Raw genomic sequence first — 14,615 nt, 5'->3', positions numbered from 1 at the left:
TCTCCTGATTGGAAGCAGACACCACATGTCCCAGAGTGATTACCTGGAACTTTGATCTCTGGCCCACAGATCACCACACACCAAAACCTAAACTGTTTCTGCTGAAAATCACACAGCTGCTGGAGCTCGAGCGGTGTTGCTCTGACATTACCACTCACTGGATGGTTTTCATGCTTTTCTTCCTATCAAAGAGTTCAGTGCTCCATGATAACACACCCATCATCATATGTGGTAACACAAATACACACACACATTCTCTTGATACTTGCAGTCTCTAATCACCGTGTTATTTTGATTCCACTGTTATGAATGTACCCATTGGTATTATGTTGTGGTATTTGTGGGAAAACACAAGAAAAGAAAGTTCCTGTATAGTTTTACAGATGTTTTCTGGTGAATACTTTCATTTCTCCCGAGTTAATCAGGATCGTAAACACAGTTTTCTTTTCCCTTTCTCAACATCTGTTATAAATCTGTAACTTTATGTTGACGTGACCTTTAATGGAAAGATAAGAAGCCAGTTTGTGTCTTACCTTCTGCAGCCACTGTGTGTTGTTTTCCATCGTGCTCTCCAGGTGTTGCAGTTTCTGAGCCGACCATTCGCTGTCAGCAGGCGGCGAGTCTCTCTGAACGACACCTGGCCCGCCCTGAAAGCCACCATAGTGTTGCGTCTGTGATGGCGACCCTCCACCGGGGCATCCGTCCAGCTCTGGCAGGATGAAGGTGTAGCTGCACTGGCCGTGCTGGATGCGGTGCAACTTCCTCCTTTTCTCGCCGGCGCCGCCACCACTTCCTCCTCTCCTTCTTCCAGATACTCCTCGTTCTGCGCTGCCTGCATCAATGACAGCTGACAAAGTCCAAAGGAGCAGAAGGACCAGCAACCCCCGGCTGAGACTTAAGCCTTTCATGACACTCTCTTTAATTATATGAAAGTGTTTATTTCTCAGTGCAGAAGAGGGTCAAAGGAAGCTCATTCACACTCTGACCCCGATTAAGTTTAGGAAAACGTCTGTGTGCAGGATATGAACAAGAGTGTCAGCACAGTCTGTCGTTAGTTTGATCTCCTCTGTTTCAATCACGGTTTTTGGAAAAGAAAGCTGAAAGCATCTCTGGCCTCACACTGAATGGTCTCCTTCATTTGTGGTGACGATGTCCAAGGATTCCTCCCTCCTCTGTCTTCGTTGTTTGGTCGTAATCGTGTTTTCTGAGGCCGGGTTCTTCAAGGTAATAAAGACTTTTTAGGGCTCATATATTAGCTCAACTGATCAGCTGTTGCATTTTTTTTCCTTAAGGTATCAGGTGCAGATCCAGATCCACTCTGCAAAAAATATGGAAGAACCCAAAGCTACAAATTTAAAAGCAGAAGTAATGTGAAGATGATGAGCAGTTGTGTCCAAACAGTCTGTGAAGCTGAAGAGCTAAATATCTTTGTACTCCCACTCTTCTCTGGTGGCTCCAGTTTTAGAAGTGGCTGAAGGGAATTGCCTCTGCCCCCTTCTTATCTGCGCTGGCTGAGAAGAGGAGGAATGAGAGAGAGAAGAGGGGAGAGAGGAGGGGGGAGAGAGAGAAAGGACGGAGGAGGAGAGGGAGGAGTGGACGGACAGGAGACCTGAGGGAGGTCTGTTAGAGTACCCTCTCTCTGTTAGTGGGCTGAGACGAAATGAAAGGAGGAAGGAAGGAAAGAGTGAGAAGTAGCCAGAAAAGAAGAAGAAATGTGAAGATTAAGGGAGTGAAAAAGAGTCAGATAAGGAATACAAATGCTGAGAAAGACAAAGTTTGAAAAGAAACTTAACTGCTGACAGACAGAGAAAAGACACTGAGAAAGAACGCGATAGAAGAAGAAAGAGAGATCTAAAAGAGGCTCCTGTAATCTTCTTTCCTGACTGATCTCTCAGTTCTGAAGAAAATCCTGATGCCTTGTATGGTCATTCAAACGGAGCTGGCAGCCAGAGGCATTTCACTTTGTCCACTAAACACAACCATGCTCGGGGACATCGTGGGACATCAGGAGGCCAAGGAAACCCACGCAGTCTACGTACTTAAAGCTGAAATGCTCTCTCAGTCGCAGGATGTACCTCCTCAACGCCTCTCATCTGTCCACATGGAAACACATACAAAGATTAGTTCCAGACTGATGGCTTTGTCCCCGGATGATGAAACACAAGCTCTACATGTGGCGGGACAATGTGCGCTGTCAGTTACAGAGTTTATTTGCACAGTGACAAACTGTTTTGCAGAACGCAGATAAAATTCTTTGATACGAGCCACGAGACAAACAGATTTCTGCGAGAGAATGAAGCCTCCAAAACAGGTTTAGAATGGCAGCTCAGCGTTAGGCGATCAAAGATTGAATGATTCTGTTTTGAAGACTGTGTTTCTGCAAAGATAAAGAGCTGCTCCCAACATCTTACCACCGACAAGTTATTTATTTTGACATAAAGCAGTCCTATTTTCAGCCCGGCCTGACCCCGGTCTACTGTTACTGCCACATGCGTCTTAATGTTTTTGTCGGGACCGGGTCACTCACTTAATGTAAGCCAATTGGTCCTTTGGGGGAAAGCAGAGAGGTTACACTTCTGCTTCAATCGGACATCATTCTCATGTGAACGGGGGTGGACGGAGAGCCTGGTGCACAGAGCTGCACAACATAGATGAGTCCTCTAATTGCATCATTTCTGTTTATGTTTTAAAAGGAAAATGTTTTTTATTGTGGGATTGTTTCGGTCTCACTTATTCTCATTCTTTCATTTCATCTGCTTTTCTGTCTGCTCATGTATGGTACAGGTTTTTATTATGTTCTCATTTATTCATGGACAGATTTTGTTTATTTGTGATGAACTCTGACCCAGACAGAGCTGTAAAAAATGCTAATGGTTGATGAATACCCCTGAAAAGCATGATGTTTCATATAATCCTTATACTATCCTCAATATGTGGTGTGATCGCAGTCAGTGAAAAATAATAGAGATACATACTGTCCTGCCCCTAAATTGCTCTCCCTTTCAGTTTAATATTAAATAATAAACTAAGTTATTAGAGAGGAAGTACTGTGGCTGTTTATTCAGAGCATGCAAATCTGAGAATTAGCACATCTGCACAACCCTGATTGTTTTTTTCTTTCGTGTCACTTGTATTGATCAGAGTTTGGTGCTACACTTGCTAACTGCTTTTCTGTCTCACTATCTGCTCCAAACAGTACGTCTTATCACATACTGATTAGATCTTTTAATCAATGTAAACACTGTGGACACTGATCTTTACTTAACCCTCATCCTATTGACATATTTTACATACATACTGGACCACAGACTGGGTTTACTCAGGACCCCAAGAATAATTGACTGTGAGACACAATCATAATAGAAAAATAAAAATGATAGCACATCTCATTTTTTCTTAAAGTTATGTAATGCCATCTTTCATTATTATTATTATTATTATTACAAAGTTACTATTCATTTGCATATGTCATAAAATTATAATCTAAACTTTTCTATAATACAATTTGCAGCTTCTATCCCATCTACAGTCCATTTTATTACTTAAACTTTGACTCTTAGTTTGCAGAAATTTCAAGTAAACATTATTTGTTTTAGTTATTTGATGAAACCTGTTCACGGCTCATTTTAACCACAGTATAAAATAAGTGAAACAAACACACAACCAGACAGCCCAGAGATCTAATCTCTCCTGCATGTCCTGGGTCTGCCCTGGGGCCTCCCCACCTCCTTACCTCCTCCCGCTGCCGCTGTCCAAAACGTTTCACCCTGAAGGCTTTCTCGTCCCCTCTGCTGGCTTCTTTGGCTTCGTCCCTCCCAAATGACCAAACTCCTCACCTTATCTCTTTCTTTTCTTCTTTTTTTTTTTTGCCTGTCCCATTTGGTTCTTTAGCCATCAGAATTGTTGACTGAAGACCAACAAGGATACCCAATGGATTTACTTTGCCAAATGGATCATCACGGCCATGCCGTATTAGTCCATTTGATCGACCTTTGTTGTTATTATTTATTTTATTTTATTTTCAGTTGTTACAGACGGGACAGACATGACTGAGGGATAGGAAAGGGAGAAAGAAAGATGAAGGAAAAGAAAAACAGAAGGGGAGAGGGACAGTGAGAGAGGGCACTGTTTTTTCAATCACTACCTGGAGATCATAAAATCTTTGTGATCAGCTCTGTCTTCACCAGCACACCGGTACAGTGTTCATGTTACTGTAGATGCTGCACCAATCCATCTGTCAATCTCTCACTCCACTCTCCCTTCACTTGGGTGCAAGACCTTAAACAGGTACTTAAGCAAGTACTTAAACTCAGAAACTCGGGGAAACGACTCATCCCTGAACAGAAGTGGGCACTCCATCCTTTTCCAGCTGAGGACCATTTCTCATCCCAGCCATTTGATACTCAGTTGCAAACCACCCCACTGCAAGTTGGAGGTCGTCTTTTGATGAAGCCAACACAACCATCATTTGCAAAAAAGCAGAGATAAGACCCCTGAGACCACTGAACCCTCCAAACCTTGGCTGAGCCTAGAAACTCTGTCCATAAATATTGTGACTAGAGTCGGTGACAGACTGACTGATTACCGGCGGTGCAAACTAAGCTCTCACTGTGGCCGTGCACGGAACAGAACTGACTGAAAACAACTGAGATAATCAGACACAACAGTCAATTATAGCATCCAGTTTACCTCATGCAATACTCGGTGACATGGTGGCATGTTACATGCAGAGCAGCCAGGCTTCATGTTTATGATTCAGATGCAAAGGTAAAATCTCTCCAGCTCTCCTTTTTGTGTGTGGCATGACCAGGGCATGCCCCAGCTCCCTCAGGTACAGTAAAGCCAGTCATATGCCCAACGTTCTAATAACCTCCAGTTTGAGAAGTTCCATATTCAGATGGTGAAGGCAGCAATGGCAGCTTTTCTTCTTTAAAATGGCAGTGTCCCAATCCACCCTGACTGTGTCTTTATGTCTTTATATTTAGGAGCCATTGTAAATATAAGATCTCCAGTGTGGTTTTGTTTCCTCCTTTGCTTCAAATCACGGTGGAAGAGCCTTAGAACCAGAGAAATCAGTCTGTACATGGTCTTTTATTTTGAAAATTCACCAGCGTGTTTGAGCCAAGCTGCTTTTCTGAGCCTTCCAAAATCAGCAGCTTATTCTGTGAGCAGGGGAAAACTTCCAAGGGGAAGTGTCTACAAAGCTTACCCTGTAGGAATTAGAAAAAAGTTGAGAAGAAGTAAAACTAAACAGGAAACTTGAGAACCAAAGATTACAAAATAAAACAGGAAATGAAAGGACAGCAGCCAATACAAAATTTTCGGATAAAACAAAGGTTACTTTATGCATCTTTTGTTCTGGAAAAACTGTTTCTCATTATTTTAACAACGTTAAAGAAGTAGACATGGATGTCATGACGCAACTACAAAGCCTCCCTCGGTGAATAAGTAAACTAAATTTGATGAGTCAGCTTGGAAGGTTGTTCCTCACTGTCAGTGGAAAATTTGTCAAGTTACTGAAATCAGATCATATCTCATACAGGCAACTTTTGTGGAGCCAGTAAATCTTGGGGAGAAGATTGGAACAACATGCTATAAGATACTCCTGTCCTGTCCAACTCTGGGTCGTGCTGGTACTCGTCTGGACTTTTTTCAGGCTGATATCAGAGGCAGCAGAGGGCACATGAGTCATGAACCAGCCCTTTCACCTTCTCTCTGTGGGGACGGATGGAGAAATGAGATCTTTCCAGTCTCCTTTTTGTCCCTCTTATAAACTTCATGTTTATCTTTATTTGTTGGTCTGGCTTCTTTCTTCTCTGTCCTTTCGTGTTATTGGATGCATGAAGTTTGGTAGTTTAGTCATGTTGTCGCAGCTTTCATGACTGAGTGTTTCCAACTCTCTGATGATGTTTGTCAGAGACTGTTTTGGCCAAAAATGAAGACTTTGTGTATCTAATCTATATTGGGACAAAACCATAATGCTGTTTCCATTACATGTTTGAGAAGAAACAGCGATAATCTTTATTTTTGCCTAATGTAGTTTGACTTCTTCACTATGAACTCAGTCGCATCACACTTTAATGCTTTGTTTTGATTTTACTTGATGTACTTTTAAATATCTCACATCATTTAGTTATGTTATTTCCCATCCATTTATCGAGCCAGAAAAGATTACTAGAGATAAAGCGACAGAGGGGCAAATGAAAACTGGACAAAATAAGGAGAGCCGTGGAGACAAAAAGATTCATTGAAACACAGATTCAGGCAAACAGAGACAGAAAAGGAGAGCGGAGGATTTCCTGTCTCGAGGTTTCAGACGATGAGTCTGTGAGAGAATAGGCATCCTGCCGCTTGTGAAGTTTTACTACAATCTGGAGGATCATTCACTGCCCAACAGAGAAGAGAACAGACAAATATGACGTGCATTTCACATTTGCACTGAATGATTAAATATTCTGTGTATTTCTGCCTGTTTAACAGCCAAAGAATTCAAAGATGAGGCACAAAGTTAACTTCCAATTAATACAGTTAGACTCCAAGTCTCTGACATCAGGAGCTCCGTCTGGTTATAACCTGATTCACTTGTGCCTTGAACTGTTGTTGTGTTTTGGTGCTATATGAATTTTTTTTTTTTTTTTTTTTTTTTTTTGTGTCCCGTTTGGATCTATAGCCATCAGAATTGTTGTCTTAAGGCCAAGAAAGATGCCAAGCAGATTTATTTTACCAAGTGGATCGTCATGGCCTTGCCATATTGGTCCATTTGATTGACCTTTATTATAATTATGAATTTATTTTATTTTCAGTTGCTACAAACGGGACAGACATGACTGGAGGATAGGACAGGGAGAAAGAATGAAAGAAAGAGAGGGAGAGAAAGAAAACCAAATGGGAGAAGAGACGGTGAGAAGGGGGGGAAGAAAAAAAAAAAAAAAAAAAAAAAAAAAAACTCCTGGGTCACCTGTATGGAGAAAAAAAACAGAAGAGAAAGCAAACAACAAAGAGCAACATAATAAATAAAAAAAACGGCACCATCACAATAAACTAGCTAGTAGTAGATAGCAGTAGATACTAAATAATAAACGATATTGTGCAGCACGCAAGATAGACAGCGCACAATGTGCTTTGGGGCAGCAGCCAAGAAAGCTGTAGTCCGTGTCTGTGAATACCCGTGTGTACACCTGTGTGCATACCTGTGTGGATCAGCATGCTTGCATTCCAAAGGTTTCTCCATGTAACGATCTGCTAGGGAGTGTGGGGGGACCACAGCCCCGTCCTCCAGGGTATGAAGCAGGTATGGAGGAGATCAAAACTCCAGACATCCAGAGGCCCCCAGAACACAAGAGACCATGGAAGACCAACAGAGGGGCAGCCGCGCCACTGTCCCAGTAAGAGCTGAGGAGAGTCCCAGATGAGGGCTCACTCAGCAGCCGCGGAGCAGAAGCCAGGGGGAGTTGCAGTGACGCGCCCGTGAGCTCCGCCGGCAGCCAGCTGTGCCTGAGTGGCCGAGAGGCCGGGGGCACCCCACCTCCGAAGTGGCCCGAGCGAGCCCCAGGCTCCAGGCCCCGATAAGCGGCCGCCAAGGAGTGAGCCGGTGTGTACCCGGACGCCCACCCCCAGACACAAAGAACCACCAACGCACCGACACCTGAGGGAGTCCGCCACTGGCAGGGGAAGTGGTGGTGGGTGGAGATAGGCCTCCAAACCTTGGAGGGCCTGAGATGTCCCCAGAGAGGTGGCGTCTGATACCCAACCTGACATATAGACACAGACATACAGGCACACACAGATACAAACATCCATTCCCACCCTCATACTCTCATATGCACTTACTCCACACTCAACCAACATGGAGACAGACATAAAGAGACGCTGTACACACGATCACACTCCCCAAGCGTACTCTACGAACCGGGTCTAGGTACCCTTGCCCCTGGAGGGGGGAACTGCACCCAGACCCAGGTGGTGTTACCCTTTTCCCTGCGGTGGGGAGAGGCAGACCGCCCCGACTCCGCAGCAGCAGGGAGGCCCCACACTCCAGACCGCAGTCGGACGGCCAACTCCTCCTCCTAGCCCCCCCGCTCCAGCAGGCCGCAGAGAATGGGGGTGAGAGAAGACTCCAAACCTCCCTCCACCCGCTCATTGTAGTGTTGATGCATGTGTGTTCTAAGGTGCAATTAAAACCCAGGAGGGCATGGAGCTACCTGCCAGAGAGCAGCAGGTAAGCGCATAGTCCCTCCTGCTAGCCCTCAATGTCTACGTGTATTCAAAATTGAGAGGTGGGCAATGACGCCAGGGGTGGGGTGTACACCCTGATGGTAATTCTGACTCCGTGTATCGTGCCCACCCCCAAGATCCTATATGTATGCGTAATGAGAGTGTGAGTAATGTGAATGTCTAAGTTGTGGGATAAAATTGAGGCAGAGGCAGCCAGAAGGGGACGGGGGGGGGTAGCCTCCTCTGCACCCTGGTGACATACCCCTACTCCAAGGCCCTACATGTGTGGGTGGTTGTGGTGGAGCGGGAAGAGGGAGGCAGCTGGAGATGGGGAGGGAAGGAAGGGAGGGGCAGGTGACCCCTCCCTGGGGCCAGCTCCCCCGCTGACCCCAGTAGGCAGGTGCTATATGAATAAAATTGAATTGAATTGAACTTGTTGATGATTGTTTTTGTAGTTGACCACTGGTCACTAGAGTGGTCATTCAATGTGACTCAGTGATACTCGTACATGTTTGAGATATAATTCTTTGCTTTTTTACATGTCGTGCATTGCTATACTTTACTTTAATTTGCTTTGCTCTTTGGACTACTTTTAGATTATTCAACAAACACACAACAACACCAACAAACACTTGAACCCCAGATGCATTCATCTGTATGTGTGTGTGATTTAAATGTTTATTCAAAAATAAAATGCTGCGACTGCTCAGTCAGAGTAGAAAATAAAGTGAATTTGAGCCTCTCTGTTACCTGTTTATAGACAAGCTTCAATTGGAGTTGGCACACGCTCCACCTCACTGCTAGCTTTCTATTAGCATCATAGATTGTAGAGTTGTTTGCATTCGTAGGTGTCTCTCGAGCTTTAATGTCATATTTACAGGTGTAGATTGTTCTTTCAGGATTGAGTGCAGTTTGTTCTTTGCATCACGTTGTTTTCACTTCTCAAAAGTCATAGATCTCTCTGCACATCACGCGATTTAAGCTCAAATGATTATTACTGAAGGCATGTTTAAAGATCCTCCTTTTCTATCCAACAAAAAATCCAACATGATGTTTCACACTGTAGGTGAACTTTGTAAAGTATCATGTATAAATATAAAAAAAATAGACAAGCATTATAGACAAGATATAGACATGTTTAAAGTCTACATCAGGTTCATAAGTGTACATTTCAAAATGTAAAACATATATCTGATTATTTTTGACACAAACATTAGCACACAAAATCCAGCCCTTTGTTGTGTCCTGTCTGTTTATTCAGTGCCAATCTTTGCTGTTTCTACTGTGTGAGAAAAAAACACACTTGTAATCACTGCAGATGAACAAACACATGGCTTTTCTCACATTGCTTGGAAAGGTTGAATCTAAACAGAACTCAATTAAAGCTGTCGCTACCAGCTGTGACAACACTGCATTTAAGTTTACTGTAGCAGCTCCACCTGCTGCTGTCTAATAATCAGGTGATGGACATTCAGACGTTTCTGCCAGCACCACATTTAACGGGGTTTGGTCCTTTGTGCTACATGGCACGATGAACTGGAGGGAGGCCAAGGTCTCAAAGGCACAAAACAACAAGTCCAGATGATGTTGGTTGTTAAGGCAAACATGGCACACAGTGTAATGGTACCAGAGACAGCACACAGCCAAAGATTTTATGTTCCAGCCAGGAAAGCTGAACACAAACCTAAACAACAGCAGAGCACTTTTACCACATCCAGCACTCATTGCCAAATAACAACAGACCGCACCAGAGGATGGAGACGTGTTCGCTTACACCAAAAACACGAAGACAAGTTTAAATGGAAGAAAAAGCTGCACTTGTGTTTGTTTGAATCAAAGACTAAGTCCTTACTTAGATGAAGTGAAATTGTTTGAAGAGAATGCATTATATCTTTGCTTATTTTCTGTTATATAGCCATACAGGTAGAGGATGATCATATTAAACATGTAACAAGTAATCCATGTAATCCTCAGCCTTTTCTTCTCTTGTAGAACCAGTTCACCCCCGAAAAGGTGCTAGAAAGAGGGAGGTAAGTGACAACATTAAAAGTAAGCAAATAAATATCAAATGTCCATGCCATCGGAGATGTGAGCGGAGGAGGCGAGGAAAGGATGTGATGCAAATGTGAAAGGTGAAAGGAGATGAGGTAAAGGGGACAAAACACAAAACATGACACATGATTCCTTGCATCTTCATTTTAAAGTGATGCCAATTAAAAAGCTGCACCACAAAAGGTTTTTGTTACAGCCCAACACTTGATGTCAAATGTAACAAATGTAGCAAATCTAACAAATGTAACATCTGTAACAATCTAACAAAGATCACAATATTCTTATCTTTAATTAAAGCAACTTTTGGATAACAAGGAGGAGTTGTTCAAAGAGTAATGCCCACTGATTTTCTATTAAAGCTTTGTCCCATGACTGTTTTTTATATTCTGAAGGTAAAAGGATACACCTGCATACACAACAAGATGCAGGACACAACTAGTCTTGTAGTAAAACAGGAAATAACCAAAAACATAACTGATACTGAAACACAAGACTAATCCTAAACTAAGGACAGGGGAACGGTGCATATAAAAAGAGTAACAGTATGTCTGGAGCTCTATCACTGTGCACTGCAGCATGTGTAATACTGTGTGTCCACACAGTGACTGGCGGGCACAGTCAGCAGGGTGTGGAATAATGTCTGAACCTGCTGGTACTATGATGCTGTGATGGACGAGGTGATGATCCTCTGCACACTTTCTAACAGTCAGCACCTGCAAAAACAGTGACAGGCTGCAACCTGAGAAGCTTTGACTCATTAAAGGAAATAACAGAGGGAAGGTTTTACACATGCAAACTGGATGGAAGAATGGATTGATGACAGGATGAATGGATAGTTTGTGTCTACTTTGCTACGATAAATTCATTACAAAAAAATCTTTCGATCCAATTCAGTTTTATTTAGATCGCACTAGTGGCACGGTCTTGGGTTTAGGGCCCAGTATTTTGAGTTTTTAAAATTTCACTGGTTTTGTTTCTAGTCTATTATTATGTTTTGGTTTCCTTGGCGTTTATGAGTTTTTCCTGATTGCTTTTAGTTTCCTGTTGTATTAGTTTGTGTCTCTAATTTAATAATAAATGACTTGAGGTTTATTAGCTCCCTTCCTGTTCCCTTTGTCATCTCCCCGTGTTTTGTCCGTTTGTGTCTCTTTGAAGTCGTGTCTCCATGTTTGTTAGTCTTTGTCTCATCTCTCTGTGTCCTCCCTAATGTCCCATGTATGTAGTCGGTCTGGTCTCTGTGTCTGAGTCAGGTTTGCATCTCTGTGTTTAGACCTTCCTGTCTTATTTTGTCACTCTCTTGTCTTGTGTTTAGTTCTACTTGCCTCATCATCTGTGATGTTCCAGGTTTTATCCCCACTTTGTCTTTTCTGCTTGTTACCTGCTAAGTGTGCATATTGTGTCCATCTCCTGCTGTTTGTTGTTGCATGAGGAAGGATGCGCATCCCTTAGGGTTGTGCGATGTGACCAAAATCTCATATCCCGATATAAGACATTTATTGTCCGAAAATGATGTAAATCACAAAAGTTTAACATTTTCTGTAAATTCTGTGAATCTCGGGCAGCTCGACTTGCGTGAAGAAAAAACATTGCCGTAAACAGTTTATTTTGTGACACCACGAAACAAACGATAGATGTTTTTATATCATCATCCGATACATATTGTTATATCGAACAGCCCTAGCGTCCCTCATGCTATGATTCTGATTCATATAGTTTAGTCTTCCTATTCTGGTGATTTATGAGTTTCAGCAATAAACCTATTTATTATTTTCACTCTTTGCTTCCGGAGCCCCTCTTCTGGGTAACTCGCCACACAGTGTTACCCATAACAGCCAAATCACAGCAGCCGCCTCATGATGTTTTATGGACCCTAGCTCATTTTTATGCCATCCATCCATCTTCTTCCACTTTATCCGAGGCCGGCGCAGGGGCAGCAGCCTAAGCAGAGAAGCCCAGACCTCCCTCTCCCCAGCCACCTCCTCTTGCTTATCCGGGGGAACACCAAAGCGTTCCCAGGCCAGCCAAGAGATATAATCTCTCCAGCGTGTCTTGGGTCTGCCCCGGGGCCTCCTCCTTGTGGGACATGCCCAGAACGCCTCACCCAGGAGGCGCCCAGGAGGCATCCTTGTCAGATGCCCGAAACTCCCCAACTGGCTCCTTTCGATGTGGAGGAGCAGCGGCTCCACTCTGAGCCCCTCCCAATCGACTGAACTTCTCACCCTATCTCTAAGGAAGAGGCCAGCCACCCTTCGGAGGAAGCTCATTTACGCCGCTCGTATCTCGTTCTTTCGGTCACTACCCACAGCTCATGACCATGGGCGAGGGTAGGGACGTAGATCAATCGGTAAATTGAGAGCTTCGCTTTTATGCTCAGCTCTCTCCTTCATCATGACGGACTGGTGCAGCGTCCACATCACTGCGGCTGCAGCACCAATCCGTCTGTCGATCTGTGTGTGACACTGCAATAAAATGTATATGCTTTAAGCTGCTGTATTGTTGTGTCTTATATTTGTTTACATGTAAGCATTATGAACTGTTTCTGTCATGGTCCAGGGTCTTTGACCTGTTTCAGTTGTTTCATTTGTTGTTTGCTTCTTTGAAAGTATGAGTTAATCATCTTCTAGTTTCTGAACACGTCATTTTCCAGTGACTCTGAGTTTGTATTTATAGTTGTGGATTTCTGGTCTGTCCTAGTCTCTTCTCTGTGTTTTGTTATTCCTTCAGTCTCCCCGGTCATGTCTCCATGTCTGTTTCTCCTTGGTCTCAGTGTCAAGCTTGTGTGTCTTAGTTTGTTTTTTCAAGTGTGTGTTACTTCTTGTTTTACTCGATGGTCTCCTGTGTATTCTGTTGCTTTTGCTTCCCATGTCTAATTTCTCTGGATTAGTGTCAGCTGTGATCCCACCCTTGGCCTGTTCCCTCATTATCCTCCTTGTGTATAAATTGTCTGCATTATCCTCTTTTTTCTGTTATATTCTTCCCATATTTTTTCCTTCTTGTGTTAAAGGTTTGAGTCTTCCTAGTTTTTTTTTTGTTATTTTGTTCTTTAGTTTAATAAAACTACATATTCGTTTACTCCCTTTCTTCCAAGTCCTGCGTTTAGGTCCTACCTCTGCCAGCCACACAGCCGCCATGACAGTTTGATTTTCTGTCATAGAGCAAAGAGGTGAGAAATAGGAGCCGTCTTTGAAAATGTAGCAGAAGAACATTCTCACATATCACTAATTATATTTGCCTATGGGAACTGTTCTTCGTCAGTTAATTCAGTTTATGATTGATTGAATTAAGTTATTGTAAATAAAGGGTAGGAGAAATATAATCATTAAAATAGGGATTATGCTTTTCATATCCACAAGTCCGCTTGAGTCCCAGTGATTTAAATTTCATCATTAGAAGGTTAGCAGGATAGTTAGCATGATGATACACAATGTATTTAATCCATATCCAGACATATCTGATGTTTGCACCGTTTAATCAAGAAAATCAAACAGATTATGTGAATATTCAGTTTTAGCTGGTTGACACATTTTACTCATACACTGAATCACACAATAACTGCTCACTAATTAAGTACTTTACATTATAATACACCAACTACAAGGACGTCAAGCTAACTTCAAGGAACGACGACTTGACTGTTTGAGTCTATAACAGAAAATAGCCAAGAACTAGCAACAGATTTACATTTGCCGCTGTGATACGCTTTAACCGCAACTTTTAAAATCCCAAACTGTAACTTGCGCCGTAAGCTGACGTGTACCTCACTTGAATCAACTACATGTTGCACCATTTATCGAGCCAGTTTTTGAATCAATTGGAGGAGAACTGATTAGCTTGAAGAGAGAAACTCCACTGACAACTAGTGTTTTGGCCTTGAAGTTGCAGAGAAAACTGAGGTCTACATTCAAGGAAGTGCCAAAGTTAAAATCAAGCTTAAAGAGATTGATAAGATACAATTTCAATATGAAGATCAACAGGAGACCGAAAATCTGTTTCATCTTCAATGAAAAAATGATCCAACCTACAAATTTGGTCCACTTCAGCCCAGAGTTAACCAAACATCAATATGATTCTCAAAAAACATTCTGTTGTTACCAACTGAACACCGCTGACCATGAGCAGGTATCATTTCAATGGTCTGTTTTTTTTAAAGTTATGTGGTACAGAAAATTCAAAATGTAAAATAAAACTGCCCTGGGGCGTTTTCTGTTTAGCTTTAAAGAGATAACAATGTGATATTTTATGAAGCAGTCTCATTGTTAACGTACAGTAGCATGTAAATTATGATATCTCCTACCGTCAGTGTTTCTGACAGGAATGCTTTCAGTGAGGGAGTAAAAGCATATCTTTCC

At 42.6% G+C, this 14,615-nt stretch overlaps 1 protein-coding gene across 2 annotated transcripts in view; it reads right to left on the bottom strand.

Moving 5' to 3' along the window:
• The window catches only part of angpt4 (angiopoietin 4), a 70,119-nt gene extending 68,096 nt beyond the window's left edge, over positions 1-2,023 (bottom strand). Inside the window, exon 1 of one of the 2 annotated variants that reach the window (XM_040009633.1) lies at positions 534-2,023. In XM_040009633.1, the coding sequence (XP_039865567.1) occupies positions 534-908 (375 nt within the window). In that variant the 5' untranslated portion in view covers positions 909-2,023. The remainder of the gene's footprint in view (positions 1-533) is intronic. The other variant, XM_040009627.1, reaches the window with a different exon arrangement.
• Positions 2,024-14,615: the final 12,592 nt, after the last annotated feature.

This window comes from Simochromis diagramma, unplaced genomic scaffold (genome assembly GCF_900408965.1).
Source record: "Simochromis diagramma unplaced genomic scaffold, fSimDia1.1 OVJJ01000320.1, whole genome shotgun sequence".
Taxonomy (NCBI): Eukaryota; Metazoa; Chordata; class Actinopteri; order Cichliformes; family Cichlidae; genus Simochromis; species Simochromis diagramma.
Note: the sequence above shows the minus strand (reverse complement) of the source record. Positions and strands in the feature narration are given on the sequence as shown.